The sequence below is a fragment of the Echinops telfairi genome, unplaced genomic scaffold (genome assembly GCF_000313985.2).
Source record: "Echinops telfairi isolate 266 unplaced genomic scaffold, ASM31398v2 ScPeMD7_443;HRSCAF=831, whole genome shotgun sequence".
Classification (NCBI taxonomy): domain Eukaryota; kingdom Metazoa; phylum Chordata; class Mammalia; order Afrosoricida; family Tenrecidae; genus Echinops; species Echinops telfairi.
In genome coordinates, this window is record NW_022104341.1 from 44,387,417 (window position 1) to 44,400,547 (window position 13,131).

Genomic DNA, 13,131 nt, shown 5'->3' on the forward strand with positions numbered 1-13,131 from the left:
AATGAAACACACAAGATTCCTCTAGTTCCTTGAGGCTTCCTCACCCTCCACTACCATGACCCCAATCCTGCCTTTCACTGCGCACTAGATGGAGCATGTGCACAGGTACAGATAAGAGCTCATGCCACATGGAATCCAAGTCAGACAAATCCCTCAGGAATAGAAATGGAAGTAGTGATACCAGGAGGGTAGGGAAAAGGTGGGGAGAGAAGGAGGGAAGAAACCATGGGGGAAGGTAGAAAGTGTTCGGTGTGAGATATGAAAATAATAATAATTTATAATTTATCAAGTGTTCACAAGGGGGCAGAGGGTGAGGAAAGGAAAAAAGAGAAGCTGATACCAAGGGTTTAGAAAATAAATGTTCATAAAATAATGATGGCAACATATATATAAATAAGCATGATACAATTGATGTATGGATTGTCATAAAAGCTGTTAAGAGCCCCAAATAAAATGATCTTTTTTTAAAAAGTTATTTAACTGTGGAAGTATATAATATGTGAATATTATATCAAGAACACTACTTTAAAAAAAACTAAAGAAACCAAATCTGACCTATGGTTCCCATGGGTGAAGGAGGACGATTTTTTGAGGAACATTGAGTTTATTTTAACGGTAGTGGAACAATGGAGAGGGATATCAGTAGTGGTTGTATAATCAATGACACTGAATTATACATGTAGAAGTTATTGAATCAGAAAATCCTTTGTTGTGTATTTTTTTTCAAAAATTGAAAAAAATAATTATGTGAATAACAATTAACTCAAAGAAGAAGAAAATGTTTTCAAATTGATTGTGGAAAAGATTGTACAACTCTTCTTGATGATTGAACTATTGAATTGTAAGATATGTGGATGAAATACCAATAAAACTGCTTACAAAAAAAACTATAGAAGGCTTTTAAAGAGTAAGTTCTCACCTAAGTCAGTATCTCGGATCCCCATGTACAAATCAAGCAGGTCATCAATCTTTGTAATGGCTTTTGTCTCATTTTCAGATGGCTTTATAAAAGAAGAGAAAGGAACATATCTTCTTAAAATGCACTTTTTAATGTCACAGTATATATAAGGGCAAGTTTTATAATGAAAAAGTCTATGGTTGCATAGTTGCTAATTTTAATGGAAATCAATCTAATATCTACTCTTTAACGCAATACAAGTCCACAGTAAATACTTATTTAACATCAGCATTAATATTATCATTTCAAATATGAGAAATCAGTGGCAACCACTCCAAGTAGCTAACAATCTAGAACAGGAGACAGGCATGAATATGTGTGTACCAATAACAAGCACAATTTTACATGTATAAACTTATGCATACAGTATAGAAGCATCACAGAAGAGGAAGTAAATCCAAATCTCTGAGAGTCAAAGGGTTACAGAAAGACGATAATATAAGAACTGCACTTTCAGAAATGAGCACTGTCAAATAAGAAAGTTAAGGGTACTTCAGATAAAAATCAATAAATCTCTCTGAGGCCGCAGAGCCTGATAGAATATTATCGGATACTACAGGGGCTGCAAGAAGTCCTATGAGGCTAGAGGTTTAACAGCTGTTGACTTGGGTGAAGGGACACAGTAGGGGGCGGGGGGCTAACTGTTAAATGCAGAGTTGATGGTGTGAAATGTCAACCCCCTACGACCGAATTCACAATAAAAATTTCATTAATTTTTCTTTAATTTAAATGATAGAACTCAAATCTTAATTTTTGAGTTGATACACATTTTGTTTCTTATCTTTTGCTATTCAATATATAGAGGAGATAGGTTCATATTTTAAAAGTTCAGGGTAGAGGGTTCCACTGGGTTTTAGAAGCAGTAGTATGTAGTGATGATGAGCAAAGGTACTGGTGCAGCCATTCATACCCCAGCTTTCTCGTTGAACAGTGTGTGTTACTGGGCCAGTTACTTATCCTTCTGTGCCTCCGCTCATCTATAAAACAAAAATATTACCTACTTGATAGCAGTGAAAATTAAATGAGTTGATATATGTAAAGAGCTTAGGATATTACATTTAAAACTGAATCAATAAATGATGGTCGGAGTTAGAGGTGAGGGTGGCAGAAGCCCTGTGGGACTAGTGATCTAGTATTGGACGGATGTGACCAAATACCAAAGGCTCCTATGTGCCTCCCTAAGAAGGGCTCCAGTCTTTATCATGCAGGTCAGAAACTCCAAATTCCTTTATGGTTACACAATAGTAAAACATTTCTGAATGCATATCATTATTTACTTTTTAAATTTCATTTTACTGTATGTATTTCCTAGGAAATTATATACACATTCACATATTGACCTATTGTATACAGTGTTATTGTTAGATGACATCAACTAGATTTCAGCTCAGAGCAATCATGTGACAGAGCAGTATGGGCCCATGGGGTGTTCTTGGTGCTAATATTTATAGAAGCTGGCGACCAGGTCTGTCTCCCACAGAGGTTGGACTTCAACCTTTTGGCTAGCAGCCCAGCACTTAACAAGCAAGTACACAAGTACAGGGTTTTAAAAGAATGATATAATAATAAAAAACTGTGCACATTTGTTTTTCCTAAAACTATTACTAAAGATACTTTTAACAAAAAAACTTGATTGACTGTTTTATTATTCTATGTTCAGTTTATACTGATAGTAGGTTTCAAATGGTTTCATTGCTGGTGATGCAATAGCCCAACGATGCTAAATACACAACTACAGGTACAAGCGTAGAAAGCATGATTAGATTGTTTGAAATTCATATCCTATTTAATGCTGTCACAAATGTGTGTTGCTTTTAGGTATTTCTCTTAACCCTTATCTCACGGTTTGTAGTAGCTTCTTTTCCTTCATCTCTCCTTTTAGAGAAACAGATTGGCCTGTTCGTCCTTCCCTTACCATTACCTGGATTGTGCTTGTCTCAATCCACACATATTGAGTAGATTCTGAGGTATGGAATGAAGTGTCTTTTATAGCTTTTACAATTTTTACTAGACTTAAAGGGAATGATTTGTTTCAAATGCTACAATTCTTCAAATCTTTGGTATTTGAAATTAGTGATTTCCATCAAATTTAATATTAGCACCAAAGTAGATTATTTTCCCTTTAATTATGAGCTATTTTCAATTGCCCTATTTAATGAAACGGGCTAGGCAAATAAGAACTGTTTTAGATGTTTACCTTTGAATGAATTTTTCCCTAGGTCTCCAGACAGATCTAAACCTACTTCTTCACTTCCCAGGATGGCATATTTATGGATGGTGTTAACTATTAAAAGATGACTCTCCTCCTGTGAGAGTTAGGTCTTCCTGCCAACCCTGCTTCTTTGGGAGCTGCTTTAATGTCTGTCATGCTTCTTCACTGACCCAGTCAAAAAACAGTGTTGGTATTTTCCCAGCTCCCTACAACCAGTCCTATTTGCTATTCTTCCATTCTCCAACTGTGAAAGTTAAGGTTTGTGTCAACTTGTATGGCCCAGGATTCTCAGTAGTTTGGAAGTTAAGGCCTAGTAATCCCCCAAAATGAGACCTTCTCAGGGATGCTATCTACTTCCAGTATAAGTGGAAATTGTGGGAAAGCTTGCTCAGCATTTGCTCAATCTATATTCTGCATCTAGCTGCAAAATTAGCCTCCAGTTCTATAGACTGGAGTGCTCTGCCATATTGCCAGCTGATACTGGGAGTAATCAGCAGCTTGCCATCTTACCTAGTAACTTGAATTTATTCATCTGTCTCTGCAGCCAGAGCCTGTTGTTTAAATTCAACAGCCCCTGCAGCTATGTGTGTTAGGCAAAGTCTCCAGATAACATCTGACCCACATGCTTACCTCTACAACTGTATGAGTTATTTCCTTGAGATAAACATATGTGTGTGTATATGTGTACAGGCTTCATTGGTTTGCTTCTCTAGAGAACCCAGCCTAAGACACCTACAAATTGCTTTCTTCCATTGAGGACTGTTCATTCATTCAGTACACCTGGACAGATTTCAGTGTGCTGGGCCATGGAGAATTAAAAACCTGAAATAATCAAATATTACTGGTGTGTGCGTGCGTGTGTGTGTGTGTGTGTGTGTGTTCACATGACTCAACATATCTCATCTATCAAACACTTTTATTCCACCCAGTCTCTTGGTTATCATTTGCCTCTGGATCACACCTTGCACTTACTCAGGATTAAGGTGCCTGGCTCCAAATCTTCCTCTGGATTCCCCAAAATTAAAAGTATTCTGGATGACTCAAATAGTCACAAAGAAAGCCTTGGCCTCATGGTTCCTTGAGTGTCTCTGCAACAAAGAATCACTCCCAGGAACAATCCTGGGCTTGTGACCCAACAAGCTCTGGAAAACAGCCACCTAGCTTTTCATGTTTCTCATCTAGCTATAGGTTCTAGGGACTAGCAGTGAACACAGCCTATCTAAAAAGGAGCTAAACAAAGGTAAAAAAAAAGATATAATGAGTGGTATGATGTTTAGTGCCTTGGAAAAAATTAAGGGTAAGGAAAACTGAACAGTGGGAAGTGGGACAGGAGTTGCTATTTATACAAGATTAAAAAAGCACTTTTAGATATACTGATACTTAGCAGAAACCTGAGGAGAAGGCGGTGAATATAAATAGGGCAGAGCATTCAGGCAGAGGCCTATGAAGTCCACGAAGGACTAGGACTATGGCTCTATTTGGAAGGTTTGAGACAGCAAGGTGGCCAATGCAGCTGAAGCACAGGACCCAGGGGGAGTGATAGAGAGAAAAAGGAGGAGTCAGCTAATTTTGGTAACTATGAAAAATTCATAGGAGCCCTATGAGCATACTAACATCAAGACCGGCAGTTTGAAACCACCAACCACTACCCGGGACAACAATGGGACTTTCTACTCCCATAACGAGGTAGTCTCGGAAACTCACAGGGGCAGCTCTATGCTGTCCTTTAGGGTTGCCCTGAGTTGGCATCGGTTCGATGGCAGTGGGTTTGGTTTATTTGATGAATACTTCAGGTTTTACTCTAAGTGACATGAAAAGCCACTGGAGGGTTTCGAACATAATCCCTTTGCACTTGGAAAGTATTATTCTTGTTGCTGTGCTGGACACAGACTAAGAGGCCCAGGGTGAAGGCAGAGGGAACAAGTAGGAGGCAACTTCAATAACCAGATGATGGCATTGGGACAGGGGAGGGGCAGAAGGGTAAGGAAGTACTGGGTTCAGGTACAGCACAGGCATACGTCCACTAGGGGATGCTAATGGATCCCCTAGTATATAGATCAAGAGAAGCATCAAAGATGACTATAAAATGTTGTACCTGAAGAGACTGAAGTTCATGAATAAAATTGCTTTCTTTTTGTGAATATAATTTCTTGCTGCACAAGACCTCTTTACAGTGTTGAAGAGCCACGGTGTCACTTCGAGGAATAAAGTGCATCTGATCCAAGCCATGGTATTTTTCAATCACCACGTATGCACATGAACGTTGGACAATGGCTAAGGAAGACCGGAAAAAGAATCACTGCATCTGAATTATGGTGCTGACAAAGAATATGGAAAGAACCACGGACTGCCAGGAGAACAAAACAAATCAAGATAGAAGTACAGTCAGACTGGAACAAGTACAGCCAGAATGCCCCCTGGAAGCAGGAGTGGCGAGGCATCGTCTCACAGACTATGGGTGTGTTATCAGGAGAGAGGAAAAAGGGAAAACTTCAACGAGATGGATTCACAAAGCGCTTACAACAATGGGCTCGAACACAACAGCAATTGTACGGATGGCAGGGGATCGTGAAGTGTTTCATTCTGCTGGGCTAGGAGGTAGAACTGACTTGAGGGTAGGTAACCACATTAACTAAAACTTACGAAATAGACGGACTTTGCAGTGGACCTGAGACTCTTGCTTGGTTTGCAGAGGTACTGGGTTGACTTCCTTGAAGTTTCTAAGCTAGTCAAGATGTCAGCGGACTAGAAAGTGTTATCTGCAGGTTGCTGGAGGCTGCTGGAGACCACAATCCCTCTACCCTTCGTTTCTGTTTCCCCTTACATGCTTCCAGGAATTTTCCAATTGGTTAATTGGGCAGTGAATAAAATTCTCACTTCAATTAGAATGCAAGTATGGCGTTTTTATTTAACTTCGAGATTTTACCTTTATTTCCAATCCTAATAAACATGAATATCCACACATTTCCAAGCAGAAAGGGCATTGATTCACTATCACATACCACTTCTTCCACAGTGGCAGGGCCTTTTGATCGTAGTCGAAGTGTCCCTCTTCCAGTGCCAAGTTTCCCTTCTGATGACTTCCCAGCGTTTGTCCTGGGCTCTACTTCTGTAAGTATACAATGAATGGGGTCAGTGAGCATTTGGAGAAAGAATTCCAACTGATTATTACAAAAGCGAATGTAGTTTCCATTACAATGTATCTATATTATTAGTATAGGTATTTGGTAAGCAGTGTGCCTTTCCAAAAACAAAATTAATTCATCCTTCATCTATTATTCGCAGATGGTGGGCTCAATGAGTGAGTCCTGTCTCTGAAAATAATAAGGAAGGAAATAAAAAAAAAAAACTCTTGGCTTTCTTATACAAACAATATAGTTAGGAAAATAGAGTTAGAAATTCAGCTGGAGTTTATCCAGGTCATTAAAATAGGAAACAGTCAAATTTTTAAAATGGGAGTTGGGGTTGGGGAAGAAGCAATATAAATTAAATACATATCCTCTAACCTTTTACCACACACATGGTCTATGAGGTAATTTATCGCCCTCATTTTAAAGATAAGGAAAGCGAGGCCTAGCTAGTCTTGTAATCCCTAAGTCCATGTGCTTGCCTCAACCACACCTGCCCTGTGAAAGCGCAGGGAATACATTCTGAAGTGACACCCTAAGCGAAGCAGGTCCCTAAAGGTAAGAGAGACAGGCCAGGAGTGGGTTCAAGCAAGGAATTTCTTGCAGACGTCAGAAAAGAGAACGGGGAGAAAGAGTCCACAAAAAGCCACACCTTTCCTTATGCTTGATTTGATGTGTTGTTTTCTCGTGTGCTAAGAGTCACCCTTCCAGTTCACTCAGCACATAAAGAAACGCATCTAACACAGAGTGAGGAGAACTCGGAGTCTACCTTCCGATAACCACTCCAAAAACCTACTGCCTTGTATGAACACAGGCCCTACATGAGGTCTTCAATTTTTTGCAAAGAAGCCGGACATTAAGAGTTTAATATGAACCCACAGATCTTTTTCATTTGGGGCAATTAAATATTAGTTAGAAAAGATTCTAACCACAGACGACCAATAGTATAGCCTCTGGAAAACCTCCTGGCTACCTGTGGTAGTTACATAATCTTTTGTCAATTTGAGGATTCAGACAGAGGGAAGGGGTGGAGTCTAGCCTGTCAGTCAGGTCATAACCAATGAGGCCTCTGTGTGGGCTGGGATCATCCTCATTCGGGATCATTGCATGCATTTCATAAGTTTGAAGAGTAATTTATAGACTGGTATTGGACATATGGGCTAATATCGGACTTATGGACTTGAACTGGACGTTTTCCTAATATTCAATTGCCCTTGTATATAAAGTTCTTTCTTATGCACATATGTGAGTGCATCTGGATTTGTTTCTCTAGTCAACCACACTAACGCACCAGCCTTGTGTGAGGCCTCTATGCAGTAGCAGTTTGAGGCCTGGGAAGAAGCTGCAACAACGGGATCTCCAAGCCCCAAGGAAGAGCCACTGTCTAGGCTGGTAATGCCAGACGGTAGTATGATTTGTACAGAGCTCCTGATATGGAGACATCAAAGAACTGACACAAATGTACTCTTACTGACTTAGAACATAGATTAATTTCTATCATCAGTCAAATTGGGAATAGGGTATAGGCTCCAAAGTAATTAAGGAGTTTATATAGTACTTTAACCTGTGCTTGGAGGAAGATCACCAAAACATAATACATGAGTTTTCCTCGGAGAATGAAAGTATTAAAAATGTCAATAGTGAAACGAGCCGTCTCAGCAAAAAACAAACAAGCCTATAATGAGGGCTCTGAAGGGGTTGGAAAGACCCAAATGCTAATCAAGAAGACCAGATTCTCAGGAGGTGAGGCTTATATCAACAAACTTACAACCCTGGTCTTGCCAGTTACATTATGCCCTCTCTGTGAGAAGAATGCATTACTAGAAGTGAGATGTTCAGCATAAAATTCTAAAAGAGGACCCAAGGGGGAAACAATAGGTTAATCTGTCATCAGCACATCCAGTATTCTGCACTGACCATTCCCAGCCCAGAGCATCTGTGTTCCAGAAGCAGGAAAGATCCTCTTAGCTTAATGGTATTTACTTCTGCGGTATGCAACCTAACCCTCCCCACACACACGCCACCCCGCTGTGATGTCGCCAAGAACCCTACTCAGTATAACGTATCTTCACATACTTTGTGGTATTTGTAATTATAAAGTAATACCTTGTCATTGTGACTTACCTTCAAGTCTCTTATACGTTTGGTGAGGATGACATTTTACTGGAAAATAAGAGAAGCCCTGGAAATACCAAAGTTTGAGGTACTCACAAAACTAAGGACCCGGAAGTAGGAACTCCATAAAGATCTTGACATCCCTGCCTGAGGTTATGCGCTGCTATCTGGAAAGGGACATGCGCGTAGAACGAAAGTTGTTTGGGCGTTTGTTTTATTCTTCACTGTGTCTTTCCTAGGATGGTATCTCAAAGTTAACCACTTGGTGGCACTGGAGCAAAAGTTACCTTTGAAGTACTGGCTTGGGGACTGACTTCAGAGAGGCAGTTTTCCCAGACGAGAAAACAATAACTGTTTTCCTATGAGCCTGTGACTGAGGTATACATAAACGGACCTGCTTACACGTGAAAACAGGTAGGCTGGACCTGTTCACCTGCAGGGGGCGGGGGAACAAGTTCAGTAATGGAGTTTTAATGCTTTGAAGCGTGTGAATTATTTTATTCTAGCCTATGACAAGGGCACTTGCCTGTTGGAGCATGGCTGAACAACCAGGGCAAGCTCTAAATCACTTCACTGAAAGACATTAGCACAAAGCCTTTCTTGGTACCATACTACGCCATGGAAGAGGTTTCTGCAGCACATAAGTAAGGAGGCAGTAGCTATTTAGCTCTTTTACGTGATTCATCAATGCTCCCAAGCCCTGAGACTCCTTTTACCCACTTAACCACCCACTTAACCACCCACTTAACCACCTACTTAACCACCCACTTAACCACCCAAGGCTACGGACCCCTCAGCTCATCGGCACAAAGCTGCTCACAGAGGGGGCTTGTGCACCACCGAAACAGCAGAGTTTGCTCCAAACCTTTTTAGGTTGTTGCAGCTATTGCTGTAACTACATAATTTAATTATAAAGTACATGAACTGACAAGGTACAGGGAGAGAAAATGTGACGATGAAAACTAGATAGACTGTTTTTACAAAGACTCAATAAAGATGAGTTGCTAAAACAATAAAACAGGTGTGGGCAAGATGACTAAGAGATTATGAAAGATATTTTTAAAATCCAAGATTTCACACAGATCGTTTCTCAAATACATTTACATTCTCGTCTGGTTTTGGATGATGAACTACGACACGAAGGTAACACGTTCGGGGGCGCTTACAAAAGAAAGGCTCAACAGAATTCCAACTAAGATCTCCTACTGAAAGAAAGGCCTTTTTCAACTGATACTAAGGGCTAAAGTAGAAGGCAAATGTTTTGAGAATGATGAGGGTGTATATGTGCTTGACACAATGGATGGATGTATGGATTGTGGTAAGAATTGTACGAGCCCCTAATAAAATAATTTTTTTAAAGAAGAAAGAAAAAAAAGAAAAAGCCTTTTTCATCAAAAGTAGGTAAAAGAATATTCATTTGTTTTTCATTACAATGTGACCTATACCGTTATCACTCTTTCTGATATTCTTTATGGTGCCCCGTTTTAACTGACATTGTCAGTGAACAAACCAATCTCCATCCTCTGTCCTATCTTGAAGCTCAGAATGGGAAATGAAAGGGCAAGGGGGAAAAAACAACAACCTTTTTTCTTTCCATTTTCCATTCAAGCACTCACTGCCTGCATCCTAGAGAAAAGGGCTGGCAGAAGACAGCGGTGCTGTGTTCAGGATGAGCACATGCAGCATGGTTTGGTTTCACAACTGATAACAGGTGTTGCGTTGGGAAAGCTGGCCTTCTCCCCACTTCTGCACGTGAGAACTCTCTGGTCCCAGGATGGCCATGGTTGGCCTGGAGTCTGGAGCATCGCTTCAAAGAGCAGCGGCAGAGACTGTGACTGCAGTGCAAAGTTGACACCGGTGGACATAGCTGTAGTCAGTACTTTCTCGATGGCTTAAAAGATGGCCTAAAGATACCAGAGGGCAGACTGGAATGCTTAGGAAAGAGAAGAGGCCAACAGGGGTGCCTAACGGGGTCAGACTTCTTTTGAGCATACAAACAACCTTCAGAACATCTAGAAATTGTTTTAAAGGGATAACAGAGAAGGGGGCAGGAGATCCTGAATGAAAAGGAGGCAGAAAAAAATATTTCAGTGACATTTTGGTCATAGAAATGAGATAAATCAAGCTATAAGTGATTGATTCAATAATCCCTAGGTTTATTCAATCCCCCTAGGTTTCAGCTCAAAGCACAGATCCTTTTTATTTTACTGACTTCTCAAGCATACATTATTTATTCCTTTTAAAATGTGCTAAGAGGAAAAAAAAACAAAAACAAAAAAAATGTGCTAAGAGGTCTTGACCATTAAAACCAGATCACCTCTACCTCTCCCCACAGCTGCTTTCTGACCACTGATATATGTATATAATGGTTTTACCCTAGAATTCATATTTTTTATTGAATCTGTGTTCTTATCTATAGTTTCATGGCTACAGGAGTGGACTTTGCGTTCAGAACACCTGGGTAAAACCCTCGGATCCTCCATACCTAAAGTGTGTAAATTGAGGAATGGGTTCTTTTCTGTTAATTGAGCATAGCACCCAATTATAGTGTTGTTTCAAACATCACAAAGCATCATGTATAAAAAAGGTGCCCAGCCAAGGGCCGGACACAGATTACTACAGTGCTACTCCCAGAATGTGCAATTTGTTTCCGGGGGCATGTTCTAATCTGTCCAGAGAAAGAAGTGTTCTTCCCACACCTTCCCTACAAAACCTTTTGCCTGGATTTTCTCCCTGAAAATGAGAAACCTGCCAAAGGCCCTCTTCAAAAATTCAAAAAGTTGTCATTCCAAATACCGCAGGGGAAGGCCTCTTTATCCTATTTTGTTTATCTTTTATGGAAAACAACCTCATTTTCTCCTTCAGTGCAGAGCAGGGCAAATGACTCTCCCCTTGCTTCACTGCCAGGCACCAATGTGGCTAAGCTTACGCCCAGCCCCGCATGGGCACACTAAGCAGTGGAGGCTGCCCAGTGTTGTCTTCTGGGTAAGGATGATTCAAAGGGAAGAAAAGACCACTAAGGAGCCAGAGAACTGAAAAGTGAAATCTCTGATCTCTGTGGTTTCTTCCATCCCTCACCTGGCAACACTTCCTAGGAAAGTTCCATGATGTCATATGGGTTGTGACCAAACCCCTCCCATGAGCGCCATGGTAAGTTGATAAACTACCCCACCAAATTCACTAATCAACTTCGGTAATTTCTGTCTGTCAGGTTACACAGCCACCAAGAAACATCAAAATGGTGGCCCGCTGGCAACTCTGCTTTGCAAAATGTGTGGCCCAGGGATCCCGCCTGCAGGCCCCGAATCACTTACACTCGTCAGTGTTCCCAGAACTGATCCGAACCTCAGAAACGGATTCACACGCACAGGTTCACAAGAAAACAATCACCACATTACGCTGTGAAGATGAAATCACAGGACTCCTGTCCTGCCTCCGCATGATCCAGAGGGGACATTTCCTAGAGAAGGGGATTCCAAACAGGGACACCAACAGGAGAGCTCAAAGGTCAAGTGGGGAACAATCAAGGGGAGGGGAAAGTGTTCCCGGCCAGGAGCTCAGTAAGTGAGAAGACCTTAAAAGCGAGGCGTAGGGAGAGTTTCCGTTCCAGAGCTCTTCAAGGAGCTGACCCTCGTTCCCTAGAGCGCTTCTCCTGCGAGGAACGACCCTCTCAAACCTTTCTTCCTACTGGATCCCGCAAAGGTGGGGACCCCAAGCCTACATGTGGGAAAGACTAGACAGTATGTCTTATTTTACCACAGAGGACAGCTGTCTCAAGACCAGCGGGAGTGTGGCCCCGAACCCAGTGCTTCTCTCATGGACTGCATTGAAGAAATAACACAATCCTTGCTCTCTGGATCTCTACTTTCTAAGACTCATGCAGACCACCACAGTGCGGGGGCCAATAGACAAAGAAGCTGACAACGATTGTGTTTTCCTCTATGAACCTGAGGTAGGCAAGCCAGCCTGGGAGCAGATGCCAGTAAGTCAGACTGCACCCCATCCTTCCCTGTGCTCACCTTCAGACCGTGGCTCTCGAGGTGTGGAAATGGGCACAAATGGGTCCTATCAACTATTATATACTGCTTCATATGCCTATGTTAGGAGCCCCTGGGCGGTACAAACAGGTAAAGGTTTGACTACTAACTAAAAGACTAGCAGCTCTAACCTACCCAAAGACTCCTTGGAAGCCAAGTCTGGCAACTTGCAACAATACTAGATTTATTCTTAAAGTGTGTTTCTACTTCAAAGGAATAAATATACACACACACACATATATATATAAATCATCTAAGGACAATAATGTAAATCATTCAGGGAAAGTAGATTTAAAGGTAATGTCTTTATATATTTTTAATTTTATTTTACTGGGGGCTCTTACAGCTCTTATCACTATCCATACATGTATCCATTGTGTCATACACATCTGTACATATGTTGTCATCATATTTTTCAAAACATATTCTTTCTACTTGAGACTTGGTATCAGCTCATTTTTTTCCTCCCTTCCCACTCTCCCTCTCGCATATTCCCTTGATAATTTATAAATTATTCTTTTTTTCTTCCCCATGTCTTACACTGACCACTGTCTCCCTTCACCCATTTTTCTGTGGTCCATTCCCCTGGGAGGGGGCTCATATGTAGATTTTTGTGATCAGTTCCCCCTTACCTCCCCCTTCCCTTATCCTCCTAGTATTGCTGCTCCCCTTATTGGTCCT

General features: G+C 41.1%; 1 protein-coding gene across 1 annotated transcript in view; it reads right to left on the reverse strand.

Moving 5' to 3' along the window:
- The window catches only part of GIPC2 (GIPC PDZ domain containing family member 2), a gene marked incomplete at its 5' end in the record, with an annotated part of 98,387 nt that overhangs the window by 21,465 nt on the left and 63,791 nt on the right, over positions 1–13,131 (reverse strand). Inside the window, 2 exons of the mRNA XM_004699304.2 lie at positions 920–1,001; positions 6,173–6,279. Of these exons, the coding sequence (XP_004699361.2) occupies positions 920–1,001; positions 6,173–6,279 (189 nt within the window). The remainder of the gene's footprint in view (positions 1–919; positions 1,002–6,172; positions 6,280–13,131) is intronic.